This window comes from Diospyros lotus, chromosome 4 (genome assembly GCF_014633365.1).
Source record: "Diospyros lotus cultivar Yz01 chromosome 4, ASM1463336v1, whole genome shotgun sequence".
Classification (NCBI taxonomy): Eukaryota; Viridiplantae; Streptophyta; class Magnoliopsida; order Ericales; family Ebenaceae; genus Diospyros; species Diospyros lotus.
The window spans coordinates 4,816,846-4,836,508 of NC_068341.1; the positions used below are offsets into that span (position 1 = coordinate 4,816,846).

The 19,663-nt window shown below is 35.5% G+C and overlaps 2 protein-coding genes and 1 long non-coding RNA gene across 4 annotated transcripts; 2 read left to right on the forward strand and 1 right to left on the reverse strand.

Moving 5' to 3' along the window:
* Positions 1-2,471: 2,471 nt before the first annotated feature.
* Positions 2,472-10,161, reverse strand: LOC127800781 (ribonucleoside-diphosphate reductase small chain A). Its single transcript, XM_052335593.1, has 9 exons — positions 9,978-10,161; positions 8,179-8,339; positions 5,909-5,957; positions 5,695-5,821; positions 4,455-4,520; positions 4,219-4,335; positions 3,884-4,046; positions 3,728-3,798; positions 2,472-2,991 (listed from the first exon to the last, which is right to left on the reverse strand). The coding sequence occupies exons 1-9, from the start codon at positions 10,159-10,161 to the stop codon at positions 2,877-2,879; spliced, it is 1,053 nt and encodes a 350-aa protein (XP_052191553.1). The 3' UTR covers positions 2,472-2,876.
* Positions 10,148-11,884, forward strand: LOC127800782 (uncharacterized). Its single transcript, XR_008022844.1, has 3 exons — positions 10,148-10,292; positions 10,395-10,459; positions 11,525-11,884. It is a non-coding gene; the product is annotated as an uncharacterized LOC127800782 (long non-coding RNA).
* Positions 11,885-12,974: 1,090 nt separating this feature from the next.
* LOC127800395 (mitogen-activated protein kinase 15) lies at positions 12,975-19,023 on the forward strand. 2 transcript variants are annotated; one of them, XM_052334981.1, is made up of 10 exons: positions 12,975-13,658; positions 14,878-15,286; positions 15,446-15,573; positions 15,731-15,790; positions 16,031-16,180; positions 16,305-16,460; positions 16,542-16,753; positions 17,224-17,325; positions 17,448-17,611; positions 18,125-19,023. In XM_052334981.1, the coding sequence occupies exons 1-10, from the start codon at positions 13,635-13,637 to the stop codon at positions 18,409-18,411; spliced, it is 1,692 nt and encodes a 563-aa protein (XP_052190941.1). In that variant the 5' UTR covers positions 12,975-13,634; the 3' UTR covers positions 18,412-19,023. The 2 variants fall into 2 exon arrangements, with proteins under 2 accessions (XP_052190941.1, XP_052190942.1); XM_052334982.1 differs by having other exon boundaries at positions 18,128-19,023.
* Positions 19,024-19,663: the final 640 nt, after the last annotated feature.

Sequence of the window (19,663 nt, forward strand, 5' to 3'; positions counted from 1 at the left end):
TTGAAAATCGAGCTCCTTGAGCACAAGTTTTTCTGAGAGTCTGTAATGATTCACCTTGTTCTCGAAAACGAAATTACTTTGAAAGATGCAGAAATTATGCGAAACGTGACGAAGATCGAGTACTTGGAGGTCGAGAATGAGAGGCTCAGGTATGATTTGGAGATTCTCCATACAAAAGCATCGAAAGGAGAATAATGAGTATGAGAAAAAGGCAAAGGCAATAAGAAGATTGTTGAGAAAAAAAGAGTAACATGAGATTGATAAAAAAGAGAATAAAGTAGCTGAATACACTGGGAAGTGTGTGTTGTCTGGAAATAAAAATTATCTCACCATGAGAAAATATCTTTTAGTATTTGGAGAAAAATTATGTCACGTGAGCAAAACTTAAAAAATAAATTATCCCCAAAAAAATAATCAAACACTCTAAAAGTTGAAATTTAGATAAAAAAAAAAAAAATGGATGATCAATCAAACGCATTGTTAATTTAGAATGTAATACCAAAGTCAATATAATAACATAATATTAAAATTAAATTAGGTGCCCTACAATTATCTCTTATTTTACCTTTCCCATTACAAATGAATTGAGTGTCCCCTTGCACGCAATAGAAGAGAAAATTATATACAAATAAAAATATTTTCAAACCATGTGCGATTACATGAGAGAAACCAAGTCAAATTCACAATCTTTTCAAGTGACGTTATCAATTACACGAATTCTATCAAGTTAGTACCCCTCATAGGTCCTCTCCCTCCTTTTCACCTCCACAAGTTTCTAATCCCAAGATAAAACTATGATTAGGTGTGTGACATAACACATCTAGTTAGTTAAATGATAATAATAATTCTGAAAGAGAGTTAGGTGAAGTGGTTTGATCACCAGCCTAAGATAAATACATCAAAATGGTTTTATGTATTCAAAAATTGCTACTGCTGCACCATGGTTATAATAACTTATTTCTAATTAGTGTCCCTAATTAGATCCAAGCAGGTACGTACATTATCTAAAGTAGCAGTGGAGCCCCCCATCCCTTGTTAAGTATTTAGTATGTATGAGATTTAAGTCAGAGGAATCTTAATTTGATGGGTATATTTTATGCACCAAACGGCATCCAAAGATGCCTTCCAGAATGACAATGCAGTGCCAACTTGGGGCATGCGGCTAAGGCAAGCAAAAATAATTGAGCCATGAGGGCATGATTGGGAATATATATATATATATATATATATAAATGGGGATTGAACTAATAATAATGCCTCTATCAACACTATACATTTAGATATTGTAAACCCTTTTAATGGGTTGTTTATTTTTTTTTTTTTAGTGATATAATAATTTATAAATTATTTGTACGGAGTAAACACATAAATTTATGTGTTCGTTTGGTAATTTAAAAAATACATTAACCACAATAATATGATGTGGAAAATAGAATTACTAGAAGGAAAACTATGACGAACTGCCTTTCGTCTTTTGGCTTCAAAGTTGTCAAAGACTAATTGGTTCACAAGAAACAATTTATAGATTTTATGATTATCTTAATTGGGGGGGGGCTGCATGGAATGGAAGGGCTGCCTAATTGCATTGTAATTTGAAATGCGAGGCTTTAAAACTTTGTTTAATCTGAATTGAAATGGTGGAATGCAACCAATTAAAGTCCACTTCTTGACCCTACCTTTTGTAGTTTCCAAGAAATTGAATTGATATTCGTACCCAGAAGATAAAAACAAGAAGAAGAAGAAGAAGAAGAGAAGAAGGAAGGAACGATCGATGTGAATCAAGTGATCTTTTGTGATTTCGATGTTTTGTTATTTATTAGAATTAAAATGATTGGAGATCAAATAATGAAAAACACTTAAAAGGTTTGGTATTTTTTTTTTTTTTCCTTGCAAACAGACAGTAAAATAAAACAAAGTTCCATTTTCTCAGGAACCAAACATGGGCCTAATTCCGAAGCAATTCTCTCAGATGCCAAACTTGGGTCAATGCAAGGAGAAGTTCCATTTTCTCGGCTTGACGAGGAAAAAAGGTGGAGGTGGGCAAGTTTTGAACATATCCTGACGACCCTTTTACCCCAAACAAATAAAAATTTGACCCTCAAGGCTATTTTAGGAATAAATTGTTTGCCAAAAACAAAATGACAACAATCTACACAACTTGTGCATATATATTTTTAGAAAAATATAAACACACTTATTCATGCAAGCCATGTTTCCTAATATATATATATATATATATATATTTTTTTTTTTTATGACAAAGTGACTTTAATCGGCCTCCTATCTTTTTTACCAATAAAGAAAGAAAGAAAGAACGAAAACTCCATAATAATGCCAATGTTTTACTTGAAGGGTATCAATAATCATATGCAGAACAATAATGAAACAAAAACTCTTACGTATATGCAAATATTTTAACAAGAGATCATAATCAATGATGGAATTAGGAAAGGTACAAATGGACAGGTTAGTGCAAAGAAAATGCCATTTGAACCACTCCAAATCCCCCCACCTCAAGGTGGGATGTCACGCTAATCAACATTAAATACCTAAGTTAACAAGGATCCAAACAGATTAATACCTAATACCTTTCCCAATATACGACAAACATTAGAAGCGGCAGGAAAGAACCAATGGCACCAAAACACCAGTTTACAATCAGCAAAAGCCTGAATTTGTGTAGTAAAAGTACAATTAAGCATCTTTTTGCTTTGACATCATGATTTAGACAAGGAGCTGCATCTGAGTGTTATTATGCTTGGAATAAACATCATGATTTCACAAGAAGTAATGGCTAGGATGACAAAACTAGGATGCCTTGTTTTGGCAACTAATGGGGGTACTTGGAAGGAGCCAAAAATGAATCTGCTTACTAGCTAGAAGTCTTCATCAAGTTTGAAGACAAAATTTTTTGCACCATCTTGTAGGCCTTGCATCACAGAAGCCTTCTGATAATCACCCACCCTTCTCTCAAAGAAGTTGGCTTTTCCTCTGCCCAATCAGATGAAAGGGTTAGTCAACTTCACAATGTCAAGAACCAACAAGAAAAAAAATTCCACATGCCAGCAATCGATTTGTTCAACATTTCAGAAGTTCAAAACAAAAGCAGATTGATACAATTGTTAATTTACGCTTAGAAAGGGAAAACTACTGGCTTGCTCTCATGCGCAAAACTACTTTTCCTGATACAGTGGGATAAACATAACCAATGTAAGTGTTTAAAAACAAGAACAATCTCTAAAAAGCACTGCATTTCTTATCCATAGCTTCATGATAGATAATACAATGATTAAGATCTAATATCCCGTGCCCCCACTGAATATCAATAAAGGAAGAAAAAGGCCAGGGCAAGTCTTAGTAGTAATTGTAAGATTGTTCCTATCACTGGAAGGTCACTGGTTCAAGTTGTGCAAATAGCACTATATGAAGCACAGGCTAAGCTGCGTAACTCACACTCCCCTGACCCTCACAAAGCAATGAGCCTCATGCACAGGACACTCTGACCAGATAAAAAGGCGGCATAAGTTATATATGTTTGACATGAGAAAGCAGTAAATGAAAGAACATAATTATCATGATTTCTAGCAGAAAAGACTGAATTGTGAGAAAATGTCAAGTTTCAGACTGAAAACTAGGCTCGTGGACCCCCTTATTTTTTTTAACTTCTAGTGCACAATCTTTCGCAGACATTAAAATTCCAATAAGGCCTCTGTTCAAAGATACTCACTGTAAGGAAATAAATTCCATCCAATCAAAAGGATTTTCAACATTGTACTTCTTGTGGTACCCTAGAGCAACCTGAAAAGCAAAATTGTAAACAGTCTACTTATCCAAAACCACCGCCATTCAATCCATGGATTGAAATGTAATGAAATGAACCTACCAAAAGACGGTCAGCAACAAACTTTATATATTGGCTCATAAGGGTTGAATTCATCCCAATCAATGCACATGGAAGAGCTTCACAAACAAACTGAACCTCAATTTCAACAGCTTCATGCACAATGTGATGGACTTTTTGCCATGGCAGCCTCTTCTGTAACAAACTGTAGACAAAAAATTTAGTTCCTTGCAATGCTCCCTTTCTATTTCTAATTTTAAATGGAAAGACTAGACCATAGTTGAACCAGAATAGACTGTGTAACAGCATAATGTGACATTTGTTTCCTGCCAGGGATAAAATACACCAAATCAGATTAAAAGGAGCAGCCAACTCACCTGTATAGTAGACAAGCAAAATCACAATGGAGACCCTCATCTCTAGAAATAAGTTCATTTGAGAATGTCAATCCTGGCATGAGTCCCCTCTTTTTAAGCCAAAAAATGGCGCAAAAGCTTGAGGTCAAGAGAGCGAGAGGATTATGAGGGATAGGCATCACTTGACATGAGCAAGCCTAAAGTTTAAAATTACCTGTCAGAAAATTATAAAGGGCAATTATTTAACAGAAGCTCACCTCCCTGAGAAGAATATTCCTTCGATACATGCAAAGGCAACAAGTCTTTCTGCAAAAAAGGTGGAGCTGCAAATGCAGATCAGCACAATGATCATTTGCTGAAAAACAGTACCTCATAATTTCTCAGTTTGTACTATTTACAAGCCAAAAACTGCAGCGAAACTCCAACAACTATAAAGCCCATCATCAAAATTCTGATGTGGATGAGTTCCAGGCCAAAATAAGCTAAGCCAGGTGAATATATTCAGCTAGACTAATGAAAGTTGAATCACAAATGTCAATGGCACAACAGTCACAAGCTTTAATCTCACTAGGTGGGGTTGGCTACACATATTCTAGACCTCCAGCCGCTTAGAGGTCTAAAATTCATGATATTAGATCCGACTAGTTTCACACTGATTATCAGCTACTTAAATTACTTGGATTGGCTGTAAATAGGAGAAACACCTTCAACACTAGAAGTATTGAGGGTTACTCAATCCACACTAGGAAGTCCATTAAATAATTATTAATAAAGTTTTGCTCTTCAGAATGGCAAAGCCAGGCTCAACATTAGTATTTTCTGATTTACACTCCTTGTGGGTATGCAAAAAGTAGGTTAAAGGTACAAAAAGCAGCAAAAGCAACCACAATAAGCTTATGAAATAGTAATAGTAGAAAATGAAAAAAGACACCAGAAAATATCTAAAGTAAAATTCACATATCTTCTTCCCCAGTTTGCACCTGCTTCCCATAAAATTGGAATGAGTATAGTGCTTACTGTGCAAGCTTATAGAAACCCATACCTTAAATACAAAGAAACATCATACTCTATTGCTTTTGCCCTATTTCCCAGTTCAATGAGAAGTAATGATCCAAAAAGATAAATAAACTGGGCACAAGACTGAGAAGCATTTCCCCATCCATACAACTCAGTAGGACAAAAGATGATGATCAATATGATACTAAACTAAAATAACAAAATGTGCAGAAACAATAAAATATATAGTAAACTAAACGATTTGGTATGAACAGACAAAAGATACAATTTCGTTCTCTCATTAGTCCTAGAAAACATGGCCAAGCATCATGTCTAACAAGAGGGGCTAATAGAAATTTTTGGAGGCTACTCTTATAAAATCATTTCCAGATGTCAATAAAATATGTCAAAATAAGAACGAGTACCAGCAACCTGGATCCATGTTGCTGACCCCATCTAGTGGGATTAAGGTTTGTTATTGTTGTAAGAATGTTATGATACCTTTGTATCCAATTCAAAGCCCAGTTAGCTTTTTGAGCAACACAAGGAATATTCTCAATTGCATTAAACAATCTATGTTTCTCCTTTGAATCTCTGATGTACGTTTCCAAAAGCAAGCTGTACATCTCTACAGAATAAGGCAGAAATATAAACCATCAGTTAACTGAAGAAAGTATCAGATAGTAATTTCCCCTGAATCAAATGGAAAGCCTACCAGAATGTATATTCTCCATCGCAATTTGGAATCCATAAAATGCCCGTGCCTATAAAAATGAGAATAGATTGATGTTAGCTTCAATTAAAGTGAAATAGGTTTCAAATAATGATCAGTATTGATATATATATATATATATATGTAGAGAGAGAGAGATTTGATGCAGTAACTTTTATTTTATCCTTCTATAAGATATATGCAAGAAAAATGGACAACCAATTTTATGGCCACCTCAACAATAGGGGTGCAAAAGAGATCCAGAGGACCTAATAACTGAACTGAACCCAACCTCCAGTTCAGTCTGGTTCAGGTCTTCCTCAGACATGGTTCAGTTTTGGATCCATTAGAGGTGAAACCAACTTTATTTCTTCTGTTCTGGGTTCGGGCGCGAGTACACCAACCCAACCTGAGAACCCTTCCCTTGGCCATCCCCCATTGAAGTCCATATGCTTGATGAACAAAAGAGATCCAAATGACCAAATAACCAAACAGAATCCATTGTCCACAGTTTGGTCTGGTTTGGTTCTTCCTCAAACATGGTTCAGTTTTGGGTCCATTCATAGTTCTGAAAGGCGCGAGGCTCAACGAGGCACAAAGGGTCTTGGAGCTTGAGGTGCGAGGCGCACCTTTTAGAAAAAAAACACAAAATCTTGAAAAATCATAAAAAAACTATCAAATTATCAATAATAACACATGCATATCATTAATGATTCATTATCTTCAAATTCTAAACTAACAATATCAAAGTTGATTCATTCATCATGCAAATTGTAAACTAGAAATATCATCAAAGTTCAAACTTAAAGTCTCAAACTCAAACAAGTACCAATCATTATGCAAAGTTCTAAACAAACATATAAACACTACAAGTCCACAATCAAGAAAATGTTTTCATTTTGAAAATTGATATTTTTCTAAGTCTGGAAGATTAGCGCATTATAAGGAGACATATAAGAAAATGTTTTCATTTTGAAAAACTATCTCTCAGTATTTTGATAGCTAATATTCATTATTGTTAAAATGATTTAAATGATTTTTAATGAATTTTTCAAAAAATAGTAGGTATGTATTTTGGGGGTGGTAAAATCGCTAAATCCCGAGTTTGTACTAAAACCCAAATTCTATTTTCTTATTGTTATGGATTTTGATTTTTTAGATATTTTTATTGAATCCAAATGAGGGGTACTTTCTTATTTACATTTATGTATTAAAGTAAATGGAAGGTAAAATATAAATAAAATAAAATGTAGACATTTATTTAAACTAAAGAAATGTAAATATATTGTAATGTATACATGCTGGAATCGAGAAGAGGGGGAGGAATTGGGCTGCCCAGGTTTTAATTAAAACCTAAGTTTCATAAGGCGCCCCTCTCGCCTCAGCGCCTCACCATGCAAGGCAGGGGCCTCGCTGAAGTCGCCTCGCCTCAGCCCAGACAAGGTGCTGAACTGGCGCCTTAAGGCGCCTTGCGCCTAGTCGCGCCTTTAACAACTATGGGTCCATTATAACTAGAACTGACTTTAGTTGTTTATTAGAGTTCAGCTGTCTGAGTACACCAACCAACACAAGACTGGAAGACCAAGTAAGTAGTGGAAAAAATCTTTCCTCTGGTTATCCCCAAAGAAGGTCCTCTGGCAACTTGTGCTGTCAAATATTTATGTATATCATAATCAACGTGGACTTATCACTATTACCCAAATCACAGACTCAATAATCAGCTAATACTACGATTACTGTCCCAGTTGAAAGATAAGTTCTGATGCATATTTCCCACTTTCATAGATAGCAAAATAGCTTCTTCTTGTTCAATAGAGATTGCAAGAATAGGGACTTGTGTTCAGCATTGGAAAATTGATAAAATTTGAGATCCAAAGATATGAAGCAAATAAAAACATGTCAGCATTTGCATATTGGTCATGAATCTCGGTTTTCTTTTATCAACAAGACATTTTTATTACTATATTAAGACCTACTGGTAATTGTTCCTAAAAATGATCCCTCATATTAAATAAAGAAAATCTCATCCTTTCCAGGGATTTCTAACATGTATAATTAACCCTTCATGAAGTTCAAAGACCATGTCTAGCATATATAACCATGATAGCCACAACTGGTAACATGAGAGTAAATTCACTAGATAGTAAAGAGGCATGCAGTGAAAGGAAACCTTTAAAATGGCAAAAATGAAGCAATAACATTTAAACTAAAAATATATAAAGCCACACATATATTGGAGGTTTGCATAAAAAGAGTGTTGTTTGGGAATTTGCCTCTGGAATTTGGACATCATTCAAGAATCTTGCAGCCAAGTTTTCCAAAACAATCCCATCAGATGTAGCAAAAAATGCCAATACATGGCTTATGAAGTGTTTCTCAGTGTTAGCCAAAGAGTCCCACTGGTGGAGATCCTGGGAAAGATCCACCTCCTCAGCTGAAAGCCCAATAACAAATTATTAGGACATATTTTCCAACAAGGGGTTGTATCAGATAATCTCATCATATCAGATAATATCAAAGAAAAAAATTCAAGAATGAGTAAGTAAATAAACCACACTTAGTCATTCAACTTGCGAAAAGCTAAAAAAGAAGTCCACTATAAGAGGTCCAACTGAAAGAGACACTACTTTTCTAATACTACCAAAAGGAAACGGACTCTAATTCTTTTTGTTAATTGCAAGGACTCTTAATGTCATTGAATACAATATCACTATTTATAACCAAATCAGAGAATTGGGAAAAAAATATAAGATTTTACCAATACATCTAGCATGAAAATTTGTGGGAACCAAAGGACATGCTAATTGCCAATAAAGATGAATAATTTGATAAACATCAACTTTAGGTTGAAACCCTTCAATAATTAATAGGGAAAGCCATGGGACAAATATAAATCTCCACTACTTATAAAAATGGTTACAAAAACTATCTAGAAATTGAGTCAACAAATAATCTCTCCACAAGGTAGGTATAGAAAATCTCTCCCAGTAACACAGGCAAAAACTTTAGAAAAAAAAAAAAAAGTATATATACTTATTACTCTCATACATGCTACAAGAGATATACAGAAAATATTGGAATACTATTTGTATCAAGATGAACTCTCTTCAAGATTGAGTTGTTTCATTCTCATTCCAAATCACCTTATATATGAGAATTTGATTACTCTAATTATTGTAAAAATCTTCAAACATCAGATAATATTGACATCATTCTTTTTGAAGTTTTTGATAATTTCTGTTGATACCTTCATAGGCCAAGAAATAAATCTACTTTTATAATCGCAAAGAAGGTAATTAGCCGTCCACCTACCCACCCACCCCCAACCCACCAACACTCACCCATGGAAGAAGGGATATAAACACAAGGTTTTATTGGAATTCATTCTAACCATATCTCAACAAAATTAAAACTTCTCTTGGAATAACTTTCATAATCATATTAGATTCATGTCAGAGTCAATCTTCTTTACCTGCATCAACTGCATTTTCATCACTTTGGATATCCAATAACGATAACAAGCATCATTGTGCTTGGTGCATGAATAGGGGTACAAATTCGCTTTCTGACAATTTCTTCATTTTTTTTTTATTTTTCAGTAAACACATTCTTGCAATTACGGATTGTGTGTGTGTGTGTGTGCGCGGGGGGGGGGGGGGGGGGGGGGGGGGGGTGGAGGAGCAAAACTGTAACCAATTCCGAGAAGCATGGTATAGCAGAAAAAAAAAACAAAATTTTCTTTCTTTTTGTCACTCAATCAGAGATAATTAGATCATAAATACATCACACTCAAACTATCTGACTCGAAATATCCAATAATCAATGTAATGACAAAAGGCTAAACACCTATACAGCACGACAGCAACAACATTTCCCAACGGAAGGACGAGCCAAACATAACCTGAATTGAGAAGTCAACGAACCACAAGAGAATTAGCAGACAATTCACAATTTGGGAGACAAAAATTCCACAAATTTCCCCAATTTTCTTATGTAAGCATTTACGAAGGGCGAATGAGCGTATACTTATCCAGAAAACAACAAAAGAAAGGCACGCAAATTGTATACTGACCGGTCCAAAAACTGGCTTCGGCCTTCTTGTACATCTCCCAAAGTTGTTGGTATCGAATTGGGAACATGCAAAACCTCTGTGATTGCTCCCTTAATATGGGTTCTTCTCCTTCTACTTCATTTTCTTCTGGCTTTTCTCCGTGTTCGTGTAGTTCAGTCCCTACGCCATTTCTCAGAGAGCCCATTTGCTTCCCACGCCTCCCCTCTCACTCGCTCTCTCACTGTAGATTGTGTATTCGGATATGTTTGTTGGAAGCAGGTGAAAGAAACCCTACAAAAACCCCTCCCAGAGCAGAGGGAGGAACCGACGTGGCTGGTAGTTGGTTCAAGCAAATCACCATAAACATTGGATATTTGTTTCTGCTTTCTTCCTTCTTTCTTATTTCTTTCGTTTTTCTTTTTTCTGCATTGTTTTCAGTTTTCTTTGGGGGCATATAAGGTTAAGGCTGTGTTTGGCATTTGAGGAGTGAAAGGCAAACAAAGGTACCTCCAACCACACTTTCTATTCTATTTTTTATTATGTTATAAATAATTTATTTATTATTCTATTTTTATTTCTAAAACTGTACTTATTCCAGTTGTACTCATATTATACTCTCTATTTGATTTCACATTTCATTTATTTATTAATAGATTTTAATTCTAATTTTTTTATCTTATTTATAATTTTTATTACTATAAAAATTTAATATTTATTTTCTAATTTAGTAATCCAAATCTCCGACCATTTTTGCCATATCTATTCATCTCCTCCTTAATCATGACTCTTCATTTTCTCTTGTTGTGAGTCTTTTATTTTTCGTCGTGTCGAACCACCTAATTCAATAGCCATCTTCAAAACTAACGACAAATCTATTGCAACGTGCTTTATCGTGTTCATCTTTTTTGATGGAGTTTCATGTTTTTAATAGTAGCATTTGCAATTGTGGTGAGTTATTAAAAGTGATGAAGATTTTAGACTTCGCAATTTAAATGGCTGAGAAAAATCGACAATAATGAGTTGCATTGGAGCAACTCCTTTTATCCCCCTCAATAAATTTTTGACTTAGCAAGAGGAAATTAACAGCTTTGGAGACAACATGAAGAAATCCTCTCTTTAGTTTGGTTTGGGGGTTTACATTGAGTTGTCCTTTCATTGAATTTAATTTAAAGTGTGTTTAATAGTATTTAGTTGGAAATAAAAATATTTTTCAACTTGCATGAAAAAGAAAAACCATCTCTCCCTAAATGGAATTTTTCATGAAAAAAGATAAAAATATGTTTTAATGGTTGTACCATAAAATTTAATTTCATGAAAAATATAATATGTCGAATACCAAAGATAAAATTTAATTTATTAGATGCGATATTTTTCATACTATCAAACACACTCTTAGTTCTCGGAGGATCAAATTGGACATGCAAGAGATGGAAGGAAGAGAGTTGTAGCAATTTCACTTTTAATTCTAAACTTGTATTCCAAATTCTTCTTTCTATTGGGTGTAAATCTAATCCTAAGGTTCTTTTTTCGTTTTCTTTTCCTAAATCCAAATATTGTTTTCCTAACAGGTCAAAGCCCATTATGTATGGGAAGAAAGAAACTGAATTCAAGTGGGCCGAGAGCCTGCTCAATTGGGCCTGATGGAGATGTTAAACCGGTTTGCCTATCTCAATGAAATGAATAAAGTGATGGGTTAGCACTTAGCAAAAAAAAACTGATGGGCCGGTGACCCACTACAGTAGGATCATCTTAAGCCGAGGAATCATGTTCATGTTTGAATTTTAGTTTATTCACGTAAAATAGTTACCCACTGTATAGATTATCTGTAATCATGAATGTTAATATTGAAGTTGAATCATGTTATTTTATTTTACCTTAATTTTCATTATTTCATGATCTAATCCTCGGGTTCTTCTCCCTATGTTCTTGAGATTTGTTTTTGTTACTCCAAAATATAAGTTAAATAATTAAATTACGTCTCCTTATGTTCTTGAGATTTGTTTTTGTTACTCCAAAATATAGGTTAAATAATTAAATTACGATAAGATGAAATTAGTATTAGTAGGTCGTAGGTTTAATTCTTTATTCTACCTAATAAAATAAAATTTTCACCTGTGATTCTCTTTCTTTATCAAGATTGAGAGCGCAAAGACAATAATCCCAAGACCTTACATGACTCACTTTAACTCGTTGAGATGAGTTTCACATCCAGATGACAACAAAACAACAGATCATTGGCTTTGACAATTGACGGTCGAAATTGATGTAACTGGGAGGTGTGCTGTCCGAGAGGGTGGGAGAGAAAAGGGGGAAGATTAAGAATATGCGCCAGCCAAGCACAAGGAAATGAATTTGTCCGGTGGCATTTCATCAAACATGTGGTTGCTGTCTTCTGGTTTCTTATCGCCATTCAAACAACGTTGGGGATGGGCCCTCTTTTCCTCCACAGCCACGGACAAACAAACAGATCGGGGAAGGGGGGGGATTTTGAAACTTCTCAGTTTAATATCAAACCCAATTCATGATTTAACGCTTGGATTAGGGATTTATTATGTCTTCAATTTGGTAAATTTGAAGCAATTGGCCTGGTTAAAGCTCAAATTTGAGTAGTGGGTCTCAGTTATTTGGACGTAATTTATTTTGATAATTTTCTATTAAAAGAAATGATCTAAAACATGTAATTCTAGACAAAAGTTCAGTAAAACAGTACTTATAACGATTGTAAAAAGAGCTTATCAAGTGGTCAGGAATGGCAAGCACTTCCATTTAAATACAAAATAAGGCTGCGTTTGGAGCTTGAAAAATGGTCTAGAAATAGGGGCAAATTTCAAAATTTTGCTGCTTCTAGTTATGGTTTGATGAGAACAAAATACTGTGAGGTGCCTATTTATAATTGATAATTTAATTTCATTAAGGATTTATCCTCTTTCATATTAAGATTGTATTTTTTTCTTATAGTTGCGTTCCCCAAAGTGCCAAACGGGGCTCCATCCAAATTCGCTTTAAATCCATCAAAGATTTCTATTTCGTCCATCCCGTTTGTCTTTAGCCTCAAGCTCCAACCCTTCCGCCTTCGCCCCTCTCTCTCTCTCTCTCTCTCTCTCTCTAAAACTATACTGTTTACTTTTGCTCTCTATATCTCTCTCCAACTGCTTATCCACCAGAAAACCGAAGCGTTTTCCAAATTCTAGCTCTGTTGTACGTATATATTTGTGCTGAATGTATTTGCCTAGTGTAGAGAGCACCGCCATCTCAGATCCTCCGCTAGATAGCACAGAAACCAAGGAAACTCCATCCCTGATCTGAATAAACTAAAAACTCTGTGCTAAAGTCAAATACTTGCCCATAAATCACCAGCTTCGTCCATTCTATGTCCATTATTTTCTATTTAGCAAATACCCTTTTCTCTTGACTCGAGGAAGATCCCATATTTACCCCCCAGAAGGTTGTTTACTGCCCTGATCTCGGTACCCAGTTAGGGGGTGCATTTCTTGAATCTTGTTTGCAATTTGAGGATTTTGTGCCACTCTTGGTATCTTTTGATCTGGGAAGATTTGGTTTATTTTGGGTTGGTCTTAGTGCAGTCTGCAAAGGCAACTCTTCGATCTTTGTTTGTGAGAAATCTGATTTAAGCTCAGGTTTTGAATTTTGGAGTTTTTTTTATGTTCAATAGCAAAGATGCAACCTGATCAGCGTAAAAAGGTGATTTCTCTCATTTAGGACATAATATACATAGTTACATACAAGCCATTCATATTTTTGTATATTGTGGATATCTGGTGTATGTATGTATAGCCAAGAACTGTTGGTTCGTTAGAGCTGATAATTATTAATTAGTTCAAGATCTAAGTAGTGATAGAGGACCCAGAAAAGTCTATAAGTATTGCAGAGCTTTATGCGCTTCTCATATTTTATGTTGACGTGCATGTATACAACATATGGATACACGCATAAATCTATGAAAGAGTAATAGCAATATATAAATATAGGCAAATAAGTATGTGTTTTATACCTTATATATTGTGCTTGTACATCAATGTGCATGTACGAATACATATATATCTACATGCTTAAACATTCATATGCATGTATGTTAAATGTATTGTATATGTATTCGGACATTTGGTTGTGATCTATGGGAGCCATGCCTGATTTTGTGACTTTGTCACTGGGATTAAAGGATCTTGGCATGTTCATGTGTCAGCTTATATGCGAGATGTCTATATTCTACCCTAGTTGGTCTAACTAATGGCATATTCTTCATGAAAGAAGTACCAAATCTTCATACTTTGGGTGCAACTTCCATATATTTTGAAGTGTCATGATGCTTAATGAGCCAGATCAGTTATTCTTGTCAAATTGGAGCATCTTACTCGTATATGTGGTAGTTTTGCTTGGTGAATTGGCTTGCCAGTAGCCATGAATCATTGACAATCCTTTTTTACCTCAACCTTGTGTTTTTGTCGTTTCTTCCAACATATCAGTTCTGAAGTAATTGATCTCCTTTTATTCATTCATTTTTAGTTTGGATAGTAGATGGATTTATATGAAAACTTTCACAATGATTATGACCATGTGAAAACTGGAAAATTACTGAACTTACATATCATAGGGGCATCTTTGTTAGTGCAGAAAACTATGCATATTACTTAATGCAATGGCATGGAAAGACTGGACTTTTTAACCTAATTTAAGTATCTAGAATCTTTTAAATTTGACAATTTATATTCACAATTTATTACAATCTGGCAGTATGTTTATTTTTAATCTGGTAATGACAGTATTTACTAATGAGAATTATGGTTATGTCAGTGGCACATAATTCTCTAATTGTTGGTTAAGCTGCAGTTAGCAGGGTCATTTACCGTTTGCTTATATTTGTTGCCATCCATTCATGGCTCATTTTGATGTCTCTATGCAGCCCTCAGTAGATGTCAACTTTTTCACTGAATATGGTGAGGGGAGCAGGTATAGGATTGAGGAAGTAATTGGTAAAGGAAGCTATGGAGTTGTTTGCTCTGCATATGATACTCATCTTGGGGAAAAAGTAGCCATTAAGAAGATTAATGATATTTTTGAACACGTCTCTGATGCAACACGCATTCTTCGTGAGATTAAACTTCTTAGACTCCTTCGCCACCCAGACATTGTGGAAATCAAACACATCTTATTGCCTCCATCCAGAAGGGAATTCAAAGACATATACGTTGTTTTTGAACTCATGGAATCTGATTTGCACCAGGTTATTAAAGCAAATGATGATTTGACACCAGAACATTATCAGTTCTTTCTTTATCAGCTTCTTCGTGGTTTAAAGTACATACACACAGGTTATATGTTGCCACCATGTCACAACTCATTTATCATGACTGCCTTGCAATTATTCGATTGCATGCTGCATACTTTGTTTATGTACTCAAAACAGTAGCTTGCTGGTATGACTTTCCCCAGTTCTAATTTTTCCAGATTCCTAATGAATGGTTTTGCAGCAAATGTGTTCCACCGTGATCTAAAACCAAAAAACATTTTAGCAAATGCTGATTGCAAACTCAAGATATGTGATTTTGGTCTTGCGAGAGTGGCCTTTAATGACACCCCCACTGCTATATTTTGGACAGTGAGTTTCTCCTATTTCCTATCTGTTTCACTAGTTAAAGTCAGCCTGTTAATGTCTAGGTGCTCTGCATGTTTCAAGGCCTAGGAAACACAGATGCACCCACAAAAGCACATAGCGATACCACTATTGACAGCTGCCTTCTTTGATTTGCTCGTAGGACTATGTTGCAACAAGATGGTATAGGGCTCCTGAATTATGTGGCTCCTTTTTCTCTAAGGTAAAGTGTTGCTGCTGCTTCCTTTGAAAGCACCAAGACTTTTAACTGCCTGGCTGACATTGCATTGCTGATTTACTGATAATTATGAATCAAAATATCTTAAGATCTTAAGATGACAAGGTTTTTCTAATCTAAAATCACAGGTGATAACCTAAAGCCCTATGAAAATGAGATGTTGCCTACTGAGGAATGATGTAACCTTTGTTTCTGACTTAAATTCATTGTCCATCTTCTTTGCAGTACACACCTGCAATAGATATATGGAGCATTGGTTGCATATTTGCTGAACTTTTAACTGGAAAGCCTCTCTTTCCCGGGAAAAATGTAGTTCATCAATTGGACTTGATGACTGATATGTTGGGAACACCATCTCCAGAAGCCATAGCCAGGGTCTGTTTACTGTGATAAATTTGTTCTCATAATGAAATATTACTGCTTAAAAAAATGTTCCGTTTTATTGTTCTGCAAATCTAGATATAGTATGTTTGCTCAACCATTGAAATTATGCCAACAGATAAGAAATGAGAAAGCTCGTAGATACTTGAACAGTATGCGGAGGAAAAGGCCTATACCTTTCTCTCAAAAGTTTCCAAATGTAGATCCCCTTGCGCTTCGCTTGCTAGAAAGAATGCTAGCATTTGATCCCAAGGATCGCCCTTCAGCTGAAGAGGTGCATGATATTAAATGTTATGTTTTACTTCGTCTAGTGTCACTTCCCCTTCTTACTTGCATGTTGTCTTGCAAGTATTAGGCTCTTGCAGATCCATATTTCAAGAACTTGGCCAGGGTTGAGAGAGAACCCTCTGCTCAACCTGTTACTAAAATGGAATTTGAATTTGAAAGACGAAGGGTGACAAAGGAAGATGTTCAAAAGCTAATATATAGAGAGATTCTTGAATACCATCCAAAGATGTTGAAAGAGTACCTAGAGGGAGCAGAACCCACAGGCTTCATGTATCCAAGGTAATACTTTGAACAAGTTAGTGCTGCTTGATCATCATTCTTGTTGCCTGTGTGTGAAAGTTAGAGACATGACTTGGGACCTGTTTGGAGAATGGGATTCTTCAGTGTTCAGGATGTCAATCATGAGTTACGGCTAACCCACATTTGATATAAATCCAAGTGCTGATTGAGTTTTAGGAACCATTCTTAAATGTGGCCTACCTCAACGATATTGCAACTTCTTTTGTCTGACAGGAAATGCTTCTTCTATGCAATTTACTCTTTCAAGTAGCAAGCTTAAGATGACATGATGCCTTTGTTACTTTTTTTTTTTTTTTTTCTTAAGGGGGTTTAAAGGCATGATAACAAACTTATTTGTTAAGCATCCTTTCCTTCTATTTTTTGGCTTAATGCCTTATTTAGTGGGAAAACATATTATCTTGTCTGCAGTGATACAATTATTTCTTACTTTGTTTAATTCTACCTTACAGTGCTGTTGACCAATTTAAGAAGCAATTTGCTTACCTTGAGGAGCACCATGCAAATGGCGGATCTATTGCTCCACCTGAAAGGCAACATACATCACTACCTAGGTATAATTTTTAATTAGTTCCTTCAACATGCAACTGTGCTTGATTTGAACGTCTCCCCCCCAAAATTGTTTATTATATTATCTGGCATCATTCCCCATTGCTGATATGAAATTTGCATGCAGGCCATGTGTATTGCATTCTTCTGATAATTCAACACAGAGTTCAGAAGAAGTCATGAATAATCTTTCCAAATTTGGCATCAAAGATGTTGAAAAGCTGCAGATGGATAGGATATCTGCGATCCCTATGACAAGAATGCCTCTCCAAGTTCCCTCAAGTAACCATGGTATGATTTTTCTTCATGTGCGCCATGGTGAAAGGAATCTCTAAAGAAAATTTTCAAGTTTTAGGACAAACCTATTAGTCTGCAACTGGATTGTGGTGATGAACTTTAAAACTCTCCAGCTTTTAATCATTTTCCAGGGATTTAGAGAAACAGTGAGGTAGTAACCTGGTAAGACATTGACATTCATATTTCCACGGACTTCATGGTTAATCTGAAGATGAGGCTTATGTAGTCTTTCAAATGGCAAGGTGGATTGATTTGTCCCCTCGGAGTCTAAACCTCATGTTCCTGAGTTTGCTGTGGCTTCACACAACTACCAGCGCCCCCCCACTTTCAAAAAAAAAAAAAAAAAAGAGAAAGATAAAGAAAAAAAGGCTATGTGAATTACAATTCTAGGCCTACTTGCACCTTACCGACATAATGTTGCTCGAGTACATTTTGGTTAGACCGCCTTCTTGTCTCATTCCCTGGTTAGTTCTTGGAGTTTGACACCCTACATTTGAACCTTCTTAGCAGGTGGAGCTGCGAGACCTGGGAAGGTAGGGTTGGCATTACGGTACGGCAACTGTGGAGCAGCGGCAGCTGCTGGAGAGGCTCTTGAACAGCGCAGGGGGGTTAGAAATCCAGCCGTTCCAACTCAGGCTGCTGTTTCTAGCTCTTCATATCCGAGAAGAAACCCAGGCTGTAAAGATGAGAGGGGAGAAGGAGTTGATGGATCCAACGGGCTGCAGCCAAAGCCTCAGTATATGGCAAGGAAAGTGGCTGCAGCTCAAGGAGGATCTGGAACCCAGTGGTATTGATCCCTTTATCTGTCATGCTTGCAAGTTCTGGAGTATCCGGCTGCCCGAGTTCCTTATTGCCTCTGCTTATTGCTAATGACATCCGAACCTAATTCTGTCTCTTCAAGTGCAAGTGGAGATTCGGCAAAGAGCAATGCGTCGAACTCTTGTTGACAAATGAGATAGGTGCAAGCTGTTTCTGGTTCGAAGGCGAGAAGGGTTTGCATAGATTGCTTCCCATGACTGCTCTTCCAACTCCCAAGAGTTGCGAGGATGTGAAGGTATGAAGTCAGAAGAAAATGAGACTGATATCCTAACTTAAATAGTCCTTTCTGTTGTTTCCTTTACATTCTTTGCAAGCAAATTGTAAGCTATGTTGTGTTCCTTGAAAGTATTTGACTAGAAATTTAAATCAGCCCATCTAATTTATATAGTTGGAAAGGGCCTTTGTTATCACTCTCCATTCCTTGTATCAATTGTAATTTAGTAGTCGCACATGCTGTGCAGCAATCTCACTTAGTTGTCAAAAAATTAGCCAAACTAATACAACTTCTGGCTTGTCTGGGTATTGTTGAAACCTTGTTTGAGCTTGAAGCTCAAATTTGATTTCTGAACTTGGCTTGTTATCGCGATCCATTCTTTGTATTAATTCTATAGGACATGAATGGCTTAAACATGGGATAAGATATGGTAAAAATGATTGCAAATTTATAATTTAACTAATTGCACTTTTTCTAGTAAAACTTGTAATTCACGTTCTCTTCTCTCTCTCTCTCTCTCTCATTAAAATCGTGAATGTATTAAAAACTATAATGCGAAAAGGTCTCAATCATATCATTTTAGATTTGAGTTTATATATAAATTTATACAAATATTAATTTTCTTTACTCTTGCCTTTAGAGCAAAGATTATATACTTGTACATGCCCATAGGAACATTTGTTTTTAAGCTTCTTTACAAATCCTCCCCCCCCCCAAAAAAAAAAAAAAATTCCTGCTCCACATCACACATTTGTCACATATATATTAATTAATGATCATATTTAACATTCTTTGCAAAACAAAAATTAAAACAAAATGATACATATTTATTAATGATTATACATTAAAAAATATCCATTTAAATGATTTATAACATATATATTAATTAATGATCATACATAAAAAAAAAAAAAATAACCATTACACTGAATGGGGTTAGTAAAGAGCCTTTCATTATCATATTGAGATATTGGAGGGAGCCATCAGCTTAGCATCGCATATAAGTTCAATTA